Source organism: Triticum aestivum, chromosome 3A, assembly GCF_018294505.1.
Source record: "Triticum aestivum cultivar Chinese Spring chromosome 3A, IWGSC CS RefSeq v2.1, whole genome shotgun sequence".
NCBI classification, from domain to species: Eukaryota; Viridiplantae; Streptophyta; class Magnoliopsida; order Poales; family Poaceae; genus Triticum; species Triticum aestivum.
In genome coordinates, this window is record NC_057800.1 from 616,568,466 (window position 1) to 616,584,483 (window position 16,018).

Here is a 16,018-nt window from a genome sequence, read left to right on the forward strand (position 1 = left end):
TTTAGGAAGTTGTTTGCACGCCAAGGGGGACCTCTTGAGCATCGCGCCTCAGGAGCTCTTACTGGACCTTGGGCCACTCACCTCCTGGCCTTGACCACGGCATCGCGACCTGGCATACCAGCAACGGCTAAAGCCTGCCTAGGGACTGGACCTATCAGCGTAGAGCACTAAGCTACCACGAGGACGGAAAAGGGGAGACAGTGCCATAGCAAGACAAGCAATCGCAAAAATTTCATAATAAGGATAACATTGATGCAAAAGCACTATGGATTATTTACACACACCCACGGGGTTCACCTCGATTCCTTGCAGGGAACCAAAAAGGAGGTTTCCAAGAGTCGTATCTACAGATTTCACCGTCGGCGCCATCATCAACAGTGGGCCACGAGGGGCCGACGCCAACGCCATCATCAGCGGTTCGACCGATAAAGATCTTCGTAGAATATGCAGGAGCCAATATGGGCATCCAGGTTCCTCTATTGGTTATTGATCTGAGAGGTGTCTCGCTCATGTCTACATAGTTCTCGAACCCGTAGGGTTCGCACGCTTAACGTTTGTTGACGATATAGTGTGATATGAGTTATATGATTTGGTGACCGCATGTTGTTCGGAGTCCCAGATGAGATCACAGACATGACGAGGAGCCTCGAAATGGTTGAGAGGTAAAGATTGATATATAGGACGATGGTATTCGGACACCGAAAGAGTTTCGGAGTGCACCGGATAGTCATCGGGTCACCGGAAGGGGTTCCGGACACTCCCGGTAAGTGTATGGGCCTAATGGGCCAAAGGGGGGAACTGATCAGCCCCTGGTGCGCCCCTTCCTTGGACAGCAGGTCCTAGGGGAAGGAAAGGGGAGGGGAGGCCCCTCCTTCCTTTCCCTCCTCAAGTGGGAAAGGAAAGGGGGGCACCCTCCCATGCCTTTCCCCCGCACTTATACAAGGCAGGGGAGGGCGCGGCTTGGGAGAGACCCCAAGTAGGATTCCTCCTACTTGGGCGTCCCCTTTGGCTGCTCCTCTCTTACAACCACTTATTTAGATATATTATAACTATGCACTTTTCCTGCCCTCTCAGACCACTAGCATTTGTATCCGTCTGATCGCCACTTTTAGGCTTCCTTAGCCGTCGGACTGAGTCTTGATCGCACCTAAATAGCGTGTACCGGCGTCGTTCCCAGCGAAACAAGCGCTAATCTTCTTGGCTTGCTGCTCTGGTAGTTTTTTCGGCCCTCTGAGATTCAATATGTATGTAGGAGGGGGTAGCCTAGCACACAACAGACAATTGCCTAGCCGTGTGCGGCGCCCCCCTCCACCGTTTACACCCCGGTTATATTTTCGTAGTGCTTAGGCAAACCCTGCGGAGATCACTTCACCATCACCGTCACCATGCCGTCGTGCTGCCAGAACTCATCTACTACTTCGCCGTCTTGCTGGATCAAGAAGGCGGAGGACGTCACCGAGCTGAACGTGTGCAGAACGCGCAGGTGTCGTACGTTCGGTACTTGATCGGTTGGAGCGCGAAGAAGTTCGACTACATCAACCGCGTTGTTAAACGCTTCTGCTTATGGTCTACGAGGGTATGTAGACACACTCTCCCCCTTCGTTGTTATGCATCTCCATAGATAGATCATTGCGTGTGCGTAGAAATTTTTTGGTTTTTCATGCTACATTTTCCAACACCACCATCACTCAGACAAGAGAGGCGAAGGGGTGGCGTGGGAGTTGCAACGGTCGAGGGATCCTAAGTAATTCTTAAAGTAGAGTCATAGCTATTGTTACATGTAACTGTTGTAGTTATGACCATTTATACTTGTAACGGCTATAGTTATGAGCATCAAGTGCCCTAGCGACGTGGGAGTAATAGAGGCTGCGGCGCACTCTATATAAGCCGCACTCCTCCTCCTAGCCTGGGGTTAAGGAATCTCTGTAAGCATACCCCCCCCCCCCCCAAAAAAAGCCTCAGGGGACGAGACGTAGGGCTATTTCCTCCTCCGGGAGGGGCCTGAACTCGATAAACACCGAGTGTCACACCTGTGCTGTAGCTAGGCTCTGCCCCTCTTCCGTACCCCTAGTACTCATTGTCAGAATCGTAACCTTACGAATTGGCGCCCACCGTGGGGAAAGGCGTCTAGCAATTTTACGGCGTAGGTGGATTTTCATCATCGTCATCATCATGTTAGTCGGCGGCGAGTTCCGTTTCGGAGCACTCAGCTTCATCAACGACGACTCGGCGTGGCTTCGTGAGGCCCCGCTGGACGTGGAGGCGCTGCCCATCCATGGCGCGGCGCACTTATGCGCATCCTCGTTTGGAGTCCTTCTCTGACAGCCCTCGGTTCCGCACCGAGTGGCTCCTCTCCTTCCCACCGCGCGTCATCGCAAGCACTCCGAACGCTCACGGCTGCAGCACTAGATCAGGCACGCCGTGGCAGAACACGTGGCGGCTCTCGAGTCCGATGAGTCCGCCCTCGACCTCTCTAATGGGCTTCACGATGACTCCTCCGAGTGCGAGAGCGTCGAGTCGACCGCAGAGGTCCTCATGGCGGACAACGCGGAGCATAACGCGCCCCCGGGACGGCCGCGCTGGCACTTTGCGCGGGGAACACCGACGGTGGCAGCGAGGATGACCTCTCCCCTGATCATGAGCAGTACGTCCCTCGGGCTCTCACTCGGGAGCAACGCGAAGAGCTCGGTCGGAGGAACGAACAGTTCCTGAACATCGCCATCATTGGAATGACTCCCGAGGCTCTGGCCATGGAGTCGACGCACTTGGCCACCTTGGCCAAGCGTGATAGCCTTGAGCGGCTGAAGAAGGAGCTGGATGATCGTGCCCGGCGTCAGCCTAGCTCCAGTCGGCACAAGCACTAGTTGTTCCTAAGTGATCAGCCTCGGATGTACCAGGTCCTCAGCACTCTGCTGCAAAATTTAGCGACGGCTACTCAGATCGCTGATTCCATCGAGCCCTCCGGCTCCACGGCTAGGGAAGGGATTCGTTAGATCCGGGTGCTCCTGAAGACGGCATTGTCGCAGAATGCGGCGGTGTCCCAGTCTAGAGATTGCATCCACACCACGTCGGTGCGTGCCGAGACCTTTGATATGTCCATTTTGCATCATGCTTTCCTACTGTTATTTATAGTGTAACTGGCCTGAATGAAAATAAGTGATTAGCGATGGTAACTATATGAAGATAAAAGGTGATCCAACTCCAAATAAATTATACCTTGGTGTTACTGCCCCCAGCGTTGCATGATTAAGTCAAGTTCATATCTAGTAGCTCCAAGGTCATATGTAGTGAAAGCATGTGTCGTCCACATGGCAAAGATACCAAGATTAACTCAACTAAGTTCATGATCAACTTGTCTCAATATTATTATTACTCCCTCCGTTATTAAAATAGGTCTTTCTAGAGATTTCAACAAGTGACTAAATATGAAACAAAATGAGTGAATCTACACTCTAAAATATGTCTATATACATCTGTATGTGATTGTTCATTTGAAATCTCTAAAAGGACTTATATTTAGGAACGGATGAAGTATTATTTTACATTATTATTTTGTGTTGCTACAGCATGGTGGAAGAGGACGAGGAACCATTTGCACATACTTCAACTGCTACAGCATGAACCATTTTCCATGACAAGGTGAACACTATGTCCAGGTGCGAATCCTCGGAGCCACCGTCCAGATCCAGCGCAGATCAAGACATCGCCACGACATCGATGGATGTCGAGGCGGATGCCCGGGGGCGCCAAGCTGCCAACCATGCCAGAATGCCCCCTTCCTTTCAGGTTAGTGACAATCGTCCCAACTGTTTACATTGTTTAGGGAAGGGAAGAAAGATGGCAACAGGCTGCCTGTTGCCGTTTTCCTGTGGGAAGTATCATGGACTATGTTGGATCCTAGCAGCATATAAAGCTAGGATGGATGGAAGTACCCGGAAAAAGAGATCTGTTTGAAGCTATATCTTGCTTGCTTGTTTGTTTATTTGCCAACTGCAATGGTCCTACCAATTGCAGGTTTCTTTTGAGGCACTCTACTGAACATTCTGCTGCAAGCATGTGCCCACCATCTAGACCAGCACATGTTTTTCCTTTCTTCTGCTTTGGCATAAACAAGCACATGATGATCTGAATTTTCTGATCTAACCATTAAACCATGTAATTTCACCACCACCTAAACCAGTACTACATGTTAACTATGTAACTCTCAATTTCATCAGCAGATTTAAACCATGATCCTTTTGAAATTTGGATTTTTTTTTGTATGTAAGACTCCAAACCTCTCAGAAATCGCACAACACTTATTTTTTCACTATTGCAAGGACTGGAAATCATTTTTCAAAATACAAACGGTCCCAGCATCGATTCAATTCACCAGTACAAAAGAAATGCTATTTAAGTGAATCATAGTTTAAAATATTTTTGGCTATCTTTTACTTAGGTATGGAGCTAAGCAGCCAACACAATGTGCAATTCACCAGTACAAAAGAAATGCTATTTAAGTGAATCATAGTTTAAAATATTTTTGGCTATCTTTTACTTAGGTATGGAGCTAAGCAGCCAACACAATGTGCTCAGCTAACAGTACTTCCTCCGATCCATATTAATTATCGCTGATTTAGTATAAAGTTGTACTAAATCAGCAACAATTAATATGGATTAGAGGGAGTGCTTAATTATTTCTTTCTAGCAAGTACAAATACTACTGACATTCTGCACAGATAAATCTCCAATGCACGGATGCACCACGGTAAACAGTAAAACCAAATACCAATGAACAAGGAAAGCAGAACATAACGTTCTCTGGTTAGACAAATCAAACAAATGCCAACAGGTCATCACTAGGTTGTTTCTCAGCAGTATATATACTTTAAACTATAACTTAGTACAATTAGGAAGTATGCAACCCTAGTCACTTCACAAACCCAGTAATACCATACAAGAATACAACAATGGTCTGCTGAAGGTGTTCAGCGATGAATATTTCCCCTCCAGGGATAACAAAGTAAAAAAAAGAATCATGTATGTGAATTCTTGCTGTTAAGTGGACATTCCAGCCGAAAAGGGCAACAGTAGAAGAATGTGGCAGTCTGTTAATTTATTTCCTTGAGCCGATTCCCTCTACCGAATGGCCATCAACTTATCACTGGCTACTTTCTATAGCTGAGGAATTGTTGCAATCTGTTGTAGAATAACTCTTCAATGCAGAGAGGCGCCATATATTTCCTCAGCTTGCTGCAAAAATGTAAGCTCCTTTGCAGCATTAGTCTCCGTAGACAAATTTCTTTTGCGTGTAGTACTTGTCTTCACTCGCCTTCTTTTTCAAGTTTCTTTTCTGTTCACAAACCCCAAGAGTAATGTTTAGTAGGATAAACAGGACTTAAACAAAGTAAATTAGAAAAATAAATGTGTATTTATCAAGCAAGTCGCACTGTGGGAGTGTATACCTTGTACGCTTCGTGGTTATCAATTATTCTTGTAGCGACCGAAACAGATGTTATTGTTTTGGGGCTTGTGACTACTTGGAAAATACCCATGCTCTTTGGAAGGGCGTACGGATCAACTTCACTCTGCAGCAACGCGTCCATGAAGTTTCAAGTTCAGTTTGTGCCAACTACGTTAGGTAAGTTTGACATCAGGATACATTTTAGACTGTAATTAAGAACTTACAGCAGAACCACCCTCGACTACTGTCCCATGCACAACCAATGAAATGTTGAATGTAGTGATCTGCATCATGTGACAAAAGAAAAGGTGTGAGGGTCTGCTAACAAAAAACATCTCTGCGTCATATACAATACAATCATTGCTAGAACCATATGCTTGAAATTTATCCAGTCAGGTACAAGAAATAGATGGAAACAAACTATAGAAATTTATAACATACCATATCCCTTGAAACCTCCAATGGTGCGCCTATTATAACTTCGTCAACATAGCGACAGGCAAGTACACCAAGGGTACGCTCATGGAGGTGCATGATAGGAGGATAGCCTCTTTTTTCCCTGCACAACTGGTTCTCATAAGCATGGTATCTAACCTTATACAATACAGGCTACATATTTTTTTTCTGTAGTAACACATAACATATATTTATATATGGTCAACAAGTTCCCTTGATAATCCAAGAAAAGATGTTAAATAAGTACCTGATGGACTGGTCATCATGAACACCGACAAGAAGGAAGTCACCAAGTTGCCTAGCACTTCTAAGGATCTGCATTAGAGAATAACATCAAATATGTTTTAATGGGAAAGTATGAACCACACCAAAAACCAAACTTTGTGAGTTATTGAGAAAATTATTTGCATGAGAACCACAAAACGTACCTCAACATGACCAGCATGGAAAAGGTCAAATGCACCATCTATATAAACAACACGAGCACCTGGTGAAGGAGCCTGAACGCAAATGAGCATATGTTTCAGTAAATGCAACAGAAGGGCATGAAACGTGTAAAATTGAACTGTAAATGTTTTTTCTGGAAAGGGCAGCATTAAGATCATGATTAATATGGTACAACGGAAGCATTAAGCGGTATTTTTAAATTTAGTTACATTAATAGACAAAGATATGGAAGGGGAGCCTTGGCGCAGTGGTAAAGCTGCTGCCTTGTGACCATGAGGTCATGGGTTCAAGTCCTGGAAACAGCCTCTTACAGAAATGTAGGGAAAGGCTGCGTACTATAGACCCAAAGTGGTCGGACCCTTCCCTGGACCCTGCGCAAGCGGGAGCTACATGCACCAGGTTGCCCTTTTTTTTTAATAGACAAAGATATGGCAGGCCATTTTCTTCGTGCTCCCTAGAAGGCTGATCAAATTAAGGAAGAACAATATGCAACATTAGCCTTGGGGATGGAGTTTCCTAAATTATCATACCTGCCCATTTGAAAACTGCATTATCCGGCGGGAAGTTGGAAGAAAATTGGATAGCTGGGTTTTCATCTGATCGCATGATTCCACTCCAGCATTCTCACTAACACCCTCTTTATGCTTGAATGTTTGCAATATTCTCCCTGTGTGGACAGAAATTGTTTTCATGTAAGATCGCAATGGACAAAAAAGGACATTGTCTGAGATAAGCGTGAAAAAGGAAATGTACGATCTGCTCTGATACAAGGCTGTAAATAATATGCAGCAAGAGAATATCTGATCCCCAAAAAACAGTAGCTTTACTAATCCGCATGGTAATCTTACCGACTATATCGGTGCTTGAGACACCTTCAGTACGCCTGATTTGCTTGTATCGTCCAGCCTTCTTTGCTAAGGCATAAGCATCCGTTCCATCAGGTAGAAGACAAGGGTCATCTCCATGTATAATGTAATCAATGTTGTATTTACTGAAGAGGGTATTCATAAATTCCTCCGTAATCTCATAGGGTGCATTGGGTATGACTTCATCCACCCACTTTAATCCACTAACAAGCGTCAACCTAGGGGGTACAAACATACATACACACAGAATAGTAAGTTCAAATGGAAGACCAAGACCATGTACATCTATCAAAAGCTTAGTAATTTACAGTTGCAAAAATAAGATAGAACTTGATCATCTCAATATTTTTTCATAGTCTGAAATTTATATCCTTCAAGGCACGTGTGGTGGTAATGTAACCTCATCGACGATATAGTTGAGCGTACGCAAAATGAATCAGCAGATCTTGTATTATGCATGAGAAGATTAGAAGAGAATCATAGCTATTACAGTAATTCACAATCAAAGATCAGGTAAATAATGAAATCCAGGAAGTCCAGGTATTCAGAAAAATTTCAGAAAATATCATACTCGTAATTCGTTTGACTAGCTAATCCTCTGTTGAAACAGAATAATGTATTTCACAGGACAGGGAAAGTAGCGCCAGTAGTACCTCTCTTCCATCGAAAGCACAGGCGGGCCCTTATTCGCCACAATCTCCTCGTCACTGACAACGCCCACTACCAGTTGATCTCCCAGCAACTTGGCCTGTCGCAACGCGTTTGCGTGGCCATAGTGCATGAGGTCAAAGCATCCATCCATGTAGACTCTCACGGGCCTTTGCCGTTCCTTCTTCTTGGGGACTTGTCCTAAATATGGCCAAAAGTATGGAGCAAAAGGAGCACCAATTCCTCCAAAATAACCCGTAGATAACCAAAGAATTGCAACAGTCACCATAACTCCTCCAATTCCAAAAAACTGTGAATAATATCCGCCATTCCAGAGCCCCTGGTTGTTCTCAAATGCCAGCAAACCCATCATCATTTTGAGGTGTAGAAGTACTGCCCTGGTATTGGTTCTGAAAAAAAAAAGTAAGCAGCCAAAATGAGACCTCATAATCGATGCATCCTCATGCAAGAAAGGGCACCATGTATGCAATAATTATACAAAGGAAACGAAAAATGTCTCGTTCTCCAAACTTTTTGCAGTTCAATTTATTTTGTTATGTTTGGAAGCGGAAAGTGACTCAAAAGTAGAAGTGCCTTTTTCAATACTTTATCATGAAAGGATGGATAGATACTAGACGTATAACCAGGACTATTTGCATTTGCTCAACGTGCTTAGCTGCGAAGTCATGTTTGACCAAATCCTAACCACCAGATATACTGGAAAGCTACAGATTGAGCCAAAAAAAAATTTGTTGGAGAAGTCAGAACAGACTTAAATTGCGTCAGTTAGAAGCTACGTAGCAACTAGTGGAGCTCAAGAATCCACGGGATATTGCCATAAATTTTGTTCGGAAGAAATATTTTCCAATAACGTCGATTGTTCAGACCACTCTATAAAAAATAGCCCCAGAACACAGGAACATGCAACAAACCGAAGTGACTGATCATCTGAATATGCACTGAAGGAAATTCTGGCAGGATAGGGAGCATATATGATCTCCAACTCTCTGAAACTCGAATTGTCGCCAAAATCAAGCGAGGAATAATCTGATTCTCAGCTCAAATTTTGCATCGCAGCCTATCAAGCACAACTAAGCATAGAATCTAAAGGTGCGTGGGTCCAACAGAGACAGGAGCACAAACGGAATCACGAGAGGTGGGAGCAAGCGAATAAAGGCATCGGCCCGAATTCCCCCACCATCGAAATGCCAATTCCAATGCCGCAAACGGCAGAAATAATTAAATGGCGCCGCGCACGCATGCGCCCACCTGCCCACGATCCGGTGTTCAATGGACATGAATCGATCGTCCTGAGGTACTACCAACAAATATGGAGCCGAAAGGGAGCAAAGGGGGCAAAGCAAGCAACATCTAGGAACAATTTCCGGGGATTTTCGCTTCCTTGAACAACAAGAAGAAGAAGAACAACAAGCGGCGAGATTCGGAGACAAGAAAGGCGCGCACCGGAACGAGGGGGGCAGGCGGCCGAGATCGGGCGCGCGGCGGCGAGATTCCGCGGGGATCTCCGCCGGGGCGGGGCGGGGCGGGGCAGGGGGGAGAGCCGCCGTCCCTTCGTGGCGCGGCGGGGGAGGCGGGGAGATCTGCCTGCCTGCCTGCCTGCCACTGCCGGGGCGCGGTGCTGCGTGGGGCGCGGTGCGGAGAAGTATCTGCTTTGGCGTCTCGCTTGTCTCCGTCTGGTGTATTTTCTAGGGGGAGGAGGGAGGCCTCCGGAGACGAGACGAGACGACAGCTCTTCCTTCCCCCTCCGCCTCGCGCGTGGTTGTGTGGGCACCCCTCCACCAACTGATTCCCCCGCGGGGCCCACCTCCTCCTCGCTATAATATCGCGTGTCTGACGCGTCCTCCTCCCTTGGCTCTCCCGACGATTCTGCGCCGGCTCGCCGTCGGCCCTTGTCGACGGCCGCGGGTGCCCAGCGCTCGGCGCAGGACCGACCGACCGACCGACTCCGTCTGCCCCTGCCGTTACCCCGACGGAGAGAACGAGGGGAGGGGAGGGGAGGGGCGTGAGGACGGGAGAAACGGATCCGAGAGGGCTAGCGTGGAACCGTCGCCGACCAGAAGAAAAAAATCTCCTGCTACACTTTTTTTTATTAGTATCAAATATGGCTCATTTATTTTACAAACAATTAGAGTTTACACGACTCTGGATACAATCGGCGACACAATGACAATTGACAGAATGAGCAGGGAGTTCACTCGATGTAGCCAACACATATGAGCCACCTCATTGGCAACACGGCAATTGACTGAAATTTTGTACTTACGCGTGCTGCGTGGTTGGCCACAGCTTTATTTTTCTTTTTTTGCCATTGATATTGGCACATGTGGCTGGCAACAAAAAAAGATGTTTTAGAGCCAGTTCTTTTCATCAGAGTATGCAGACTCTAGGTATCTGTACAATCTAAAACACACAAGAAAAGTGAGATGATCTGGCTATGATCCATGTGTAACTCAATATCAATCACCACCCCTGTTTTTAGCGATTTTGGTTAGTCCTTCGGAAGAAAACAGTTTTAGGTTACATTCGGGATAAATGACTCGTGTCAAGTGAGGACAAGCAAAGTACTAGTAATGCTTCATACAAAAAATTATTAGGACTTATTTTGCTTCTCGAGGTGGTTCAACTGTCTCGGGCCAGGTGTGAGCCATGTCCTAGTGTAAGGTGACACGTGGAAACCATAGTTGCCGTCCTAGGGTCCCTCCTTCGACGACGTCGGAGGGCCTGCTGCCCCATAAGTGAAAGTCGAGCTCCCATTCCAAAGAACGTGCACAACATCGCTTCTCGGACGATCTATAAGTCCAAGCGCTATGCACCTCGCCTCCCACGGCGCCACGAGATGTCAGTTGAAAGGATGGCTCGATTATGTGAAGCGGCTAGAGACATGCACCAGCTTGCGAGCTCTGATATTCGGATATGACTGCATTTGTACTGAAGGCTTGCCTAGTAATGGTACTTGTTTCGTTGTAGTGTTCATTTTCATTATCTTATTATATGACAATCCTCTCCGAAATCACACTTTATTTGTTATGTGTAGCAATGTTACTCTTTTTATGTGTGTGGCAGCGCACAGGCATACATCTATAGTATTAATAAAGTAGTACTCCTTCCGTTTCATAAGTCCTGTCATGATTTTAGTTCAAAGTACTTCTTAGCGACTAGCTATTATGAGTGAATTGCAAAAAACCACCACATTTGGGGCATCGATTGCAGAAAACCACGAGGTCGCTAATCATTTGCAAAAAACACCGCACATTCAGTAAACTTTTTGCAGTGTGCACTGATCGACCGATTTGCTTCGTTTGAGTGCGTTTCCGACAGATGGGGCCCGGTTTCCCCCTACGTGGCATAACGGACGGCAAACGGCGCCGTCTGGTCGAGACGACTTGGTCGGCTCGCGTCGGACCGGCCGACCGCGCCGCCCCCACTCCACTTCTCACTCACTCGCTCCTCTGCTCTCCCTCCCGCTCTCAACCTTGCTCTGCCTCCTCTTGTCTCCGCTCGCCGCCGGCCGCCATGGTGTCTTGGAGCGACGGCTCGAGCAGTGAGGACTCCGAGGTGCAGATCATTTCTTCCTACGACTCCCCTATTAAGGTCAGTTGGTTCCACCGGGACTGCATTTAGGGTTTTGATTTGGGCATTTTGGATTTAGGGTTTCAGCTCGATTTGAACCAGTATATTTGTGTTGCCCAGATCCCACCAACAATGGATGACCCGTTGTTCACTGGTTCTGCTGACGATTTGAGGGTGATGTGCGAGCATGGCAAGCCAGGGAAGAAATGTGTTGCATTCCAGGGGATAAGCACTGGGAGGAGGTTCATTGCCTGTGCCGTAGAAGTAAGTTAGTAAATTAGTTGCAATGTGAAACCTCTCCTGTGTAGTACAGTTCATCTGTTCTAGGGTTAACTGTTCATGTTCTAGGGTTTACTGTTCATTGCTCATAGTTCCTGTTCATGGTTCATTGATATTGATTTATGTTCATAGTAACTGTTCATGTTAGGAAACATGCTCACAATAATTGTTGTTTAGTTTTTTGAGTTGAATTGATCTAACTGAATCTGCACCTTAACTGTAACCTGAACTTAACTGAAAATGTAACATGTGACAACATGTTTGAACTACTTTATTTTGTATTGCAGGGAGTTAATAACTGTGGATTAGTGCAGTGGGTAGATGAGGAGTGGCCAGATCATCTGCAGAATGCACTCCACAAACTGTGGCTTATGTATGAGGATAGCATCCAGGCCAATAAGATGGCATGCCTTGAGCATTCATTTACTGTGCACAATCTAGCACAACAGAAAAAAGAGTTGCAGGAGACTTATGAGAAGCTTGTTGAAGATGTGAACAACCTCTTGGATTCTCAGGATAATCTGCCACATGAAACTGATATGAATGTTGCTGACAGCAGCATGGAAAAGGATGCTAAGATCAAAAAATTGAAGGCAGTTGTTGATCAGTTGAAGTGCATTCATGTTGCTCAAGCCAATGTCATTAGGAATTTGAAGTTCAATCATCTGAAAGAGAAGGAAAAGATGAGCTCTGATAAGAGGACTTTGGAGTTTAGCTTTGCTGACCTGAAGAAAGAGAAGGAGAAGCTGGATTGTTACATTGCTGAGTTGACTAAAGAGAAGGAGAAGTTGAGCATTGAGAAGAGTACTTTGCAGTGTGCTGTTGTTGACCTGAAGAAAGAAGGTGAAAGTAACAAGAGGAAGCTGAAGGAAATCAAGGGTATTTGTGGTGAAGAATAAATTGTGCTGTCATATGACCATGTGGGTCATTGTCTTTAGTTACTAGCTTTGAACTATGGCTTGTAATGTGTTAAGTTTGAATCTGTTGAACTAATTTACTTATGAAGCATTGAACTATGGCTTGTAATGTGTGCTAAATTTGAATCTGTTGAACTAAGCTGTGAAGTATGGCATGGCATGTAATGGGTTTAGCTTGGATCATTTAATGAAGATGTTTGTAGTGTTTTTTTTATGTTGGTTTGTGATGAAAGGTCTGTTTGTAGTTTGGATCCTTCATTTAGTGGTTGGTCGACGCCAAGACACCCAAAGTGAAAAAATGGTTAAATTAAGGTTGGTCGACGCCGAGACACCCTAAGTGATAAATTTGCTTCACTTAGGGGTTGGTCGACGCCAAGACACCCTAAGTGATAAATTTGCTTCACTTAGGGGTTGGTCGACGTCGAGCCACCCTAAGTGACAAATTTGCTTCACTTAGGGGTTGGGCGACGCCGAGCCACCCTATGTGAAAAATTTGCTTCACTTAGGGGTTGGTCGACGCCGAGCCACCCTAAGTGATAAATTTGCTTCACTTAGGGGTTGGTCGACGCCGAGACACCCTAAGTGATAAATTTGCTTCACTTAGGGGTTGGTCGACGCCGAGCCACCCTAGGTGACAAATTTGCTTCACTTAGGGGGTGGTCGACGCCGAGCCACCCTAGGTGACAAATTTGCTTCACTTAGGGGTTGGTCGACGCTGAGCCACCCTAAGTGACAAATTTGCTTCACTTAGGGGTTGGTCGACGCCTAGCCACACTAAGTGACAAAAATGGTTCATTTAAGATTGGTCGACACCGAGCCACCCTAAGTGATAAATTTGCTTCACTTAGGGGTTGGTCGACGCCGAGCCACCCTAAGTGACAAAAATGGTTCATTTAAGATTGGTCGACGCCGAGCCACCCTAAGCGACAACAACATCATCATCATTAATATAAAATCCTAAATAGCTTGATGCAACAAAGTCTAGATGACAACATCATATTCAACATAATCATTATCATAGTCTACTTGACATCCTCATGCATAAAAGTCTTGATCACAACCATAATTAGGTAACTTACATAGTGCCATCACAAAGTAGCCAAAAAAGGCTGAATTAAACTGGTTTGAACATGACAAACTCACAACTGTTTTGAACATCACAAACTTGAAATTGTTTTCAATCACAACTGAATTTTCACACCATCATGAAATTACTTCTTCTTGCTGCCCTGGGAACAATTGAACCACTCAGACATCTTGTAAGAAGGTTTTCTCAGCCTTCCAGTACCTGAAGCTCTAGGTGGTATGAATGTTTTCTTTGCAGCAGTAGAAGAACTTGGCCTAGAAGCACCAGTAGTAGATGAACTTGGCCTTCTAGCTGCAGCAGTAGATGAACTTGGCCTAGAAGCAGCAACAGTAGATGCAGTTGCTCTCCTAGTTGCAGGAGGAGCTGATGGAGCTGGCCTAGGTGCTGGTGGAGCTGTAGTTCTTGCCTTGGGAACTGCTGGAGCTGATGGAGCTGGCCTAGGTGCTGGTGGAGCTGTAGTTCTTGCCCTGGGTACTGATGGAGCTACCCTTGGGGCTGATGAAGCTGCATCAACTCTTCTGTTTTCCTGCAGTGTAAACATACAAAGATTAGAACATAGTATAGGAAATATATCATAAACTGAATTTTTTGAAGTTTGGACAATTAACCTGATGTTGGTTCCTTCTCATTGCAAGGGCTGGCTTAAGATTTTTGTGGCAGCTAGTGTACCTATGCCCACTCAAATTGCAATTACTACAAGTGATTGATGCCATCCTAGAAGTATCCTTGGGAGCTGGCTTCTCAAACTGATTCTTTCTCCTCTTTGTCTGCTTCTTTCCTGGCTTGTCTCTGAAAACAGGTGGCTCTATGTCAGGGGTCCCAGTCTTTGGCCATAGATCAGGCCCAGGCACAGGGTAGACAATTGGACTGTAGGCTTGTTGATACATTGGTTTCTTGAAGAAAGCATTAACAAAATCTTCTGGATGTAGTTTAGCCTTGTTAATTGCTGAAACACCATGATTGCAAGGAACCCTAGTCATGTCCCATTTTCTACACCCACATGTGTAATCTTTCAGATTTACTGCATATGTGCTTTCTCCACTTGCAACCTGGTATAGATCAGGTCCAGCCTTGATTGACTGACAGAATCTGGAATGATGTTTAGCTTCTTCCAGCTTTTCAGCATATGTTGGGCATATCTGCCACTTAGCTGTCTCTGTCTTAGTCCTATTGGCATTGAACTTAACTAACAATTTTGTTTTGCTCCCATCAACCATGGTTTTAATTGGTTTTCCTCTCACATCAATTATCATTTTATTGAATACTTCACTTATGTTGTTCACAACCAAGTCAGTTTTACAATTTATGTCCATGGCATGTCTAGCCCATGTATGCTTTGGTATCTTACTAAGCCATTTCCAAGCTGCTTGACACTCTTTTTTCATACCATCCATTGCTTGATTATATCCATGCTCAGTATATGAATAACTAGCCTGATCCATGTATTTCTTTAACTCTTCACCTCTAAAGCCAGCTGTTTGGAAGTTCTGATAAATATGTCTAAGGCAGAATCTTTGAGGGCAATTTAGGAATACATTGGTTATTGCTTTAAGTAGACCCTGTGAAAGTAAACTAATGTTTGAATATGATGCCAGAAGACACTATTTGTAAGTACTAAGCATGTTCTAATTTGCACTATTTGTAAGTACTAAGCATGTTCTAATTTGCACTATTTGTAAGTACCAAGCATGTTCTAATTTGCACTATTTGTAAGTACTAAGCATGTTCTAATTTGCACTATTTGTAAGTAATATGGTGTATGAGTTACCTTTTGTCTATCAGATATGATAGCGTAGTAGCCATGCTTCCCTGACTCACCACCAAGAGCATACTTCAGTTGTGTTAGAAACCATGACCAGCTGGCAGTGTCTTCCTTGTCAACAATTGCAAATGCAATGGGAAATATGTTGTTATTACCATCTCTACCAGTTGCAGCCAGTATTTGCTGCCCTGTGGTCAACTTAATGAAGCAGCCATCAACACCTACAGTAGAAAATTTCACATTAGTACTAGGACAACATAAATGATTGTGCTCACACAAATTAATATAGGTACCTATGAAGGGTCTGCAACCATTTAGGAAACCCTCTTTGCAAGCATTCAGGCACATGAACAAGCCATGGAATCTAGGATTTATGCTAGGATGGGCCTTCAATTGCTTTGTTGTAACAATGCATCTACTTCCTGGATTGGTATCCAACACAGCTTGGAGGTAATCCCTTATCCTTGTGTATTGTGCCCTTTGATCTCCTTGGACAACACTCTTAGCTGCTTTCCTTGCTCT

The 16,018-nt window shown here is 45.1% G+C and overlaps 1 protein-coding gene across 2 annotated transcripts; it reads right to left on the reverse strand.

Annotated features, from left to right (window-relative positions):
• Nucleotides 1-4,771: 4,771 nt before the first annotated feature.
• Nucleotides 4,772-9,782, reverse strand: LOC123062623 (ethanolamine-phosphate cytidylyltransferase). 2 transcript variants are annotated; one of them, XM_044486213.1, is made up of 10 exons: nucleotides 9,325-9,782; nucleotides 7,866-8,258; nucleotides 7,195-7,430; nucleotides 6,877-7,013; nucleotides 6,328-6,399; nucleotides 6,147-6,214; nucleotides 5,885-6,002; nucleotides 5,668-5,727; nucleotides 5,445-5,567; nucleotides 4,772-5,332 (listed from the first exon to the last, which is right to left on the reverse strand). In XM_044486213.1, exons 2-10 carry the CDS (start codon nucleotides 8,234-8,236, stop codon nucleotides 5,261-5,263), a joined length of 1,257 nt encoding a protein of 418 aa, XP_044342148.1. In that variant the 5' UTR covers nucleotides 8,237-8,258; nucleotides 9,325-9,782; the 3' UTR covers nucleotides 4,772-5,260. The 2 variants fall into 2 exon arrangements, with proteins under 2 accessions (XP_044342148.1, XP_044342147.1); XM_044486212.1 differs by having other exon boundaries at nucleotides 7,866-8,270; nucleotides 9,325-9,776.
• Nucleotides 9,783-16,018: the final 6,236 nt, after the last annotated feature.

Coding starts and splice junctions, on each gene's coding strand:
- LOC123062623 (XM_044486213.1), bottom strand. CDS start 8,236: ATGATGATGGGTTTGCTGGCATTTGAGAACAACCAGGGGCTCTGGAAT. Junction 6,215..6,327: donor TCCATGCTGGTCATGTTGAG/GTACGTTTTGTG, acceptor TCTCTAATGCAG/ATCCTTAGAAGTGCTAGGCA. Junction 5,333..5,444: donor ATAACCACGAAGCGTACAAG/GTATACACTCCC, acceptor GTTTGTGAACAG/AAAAGAAACTTGAAAAAGAA.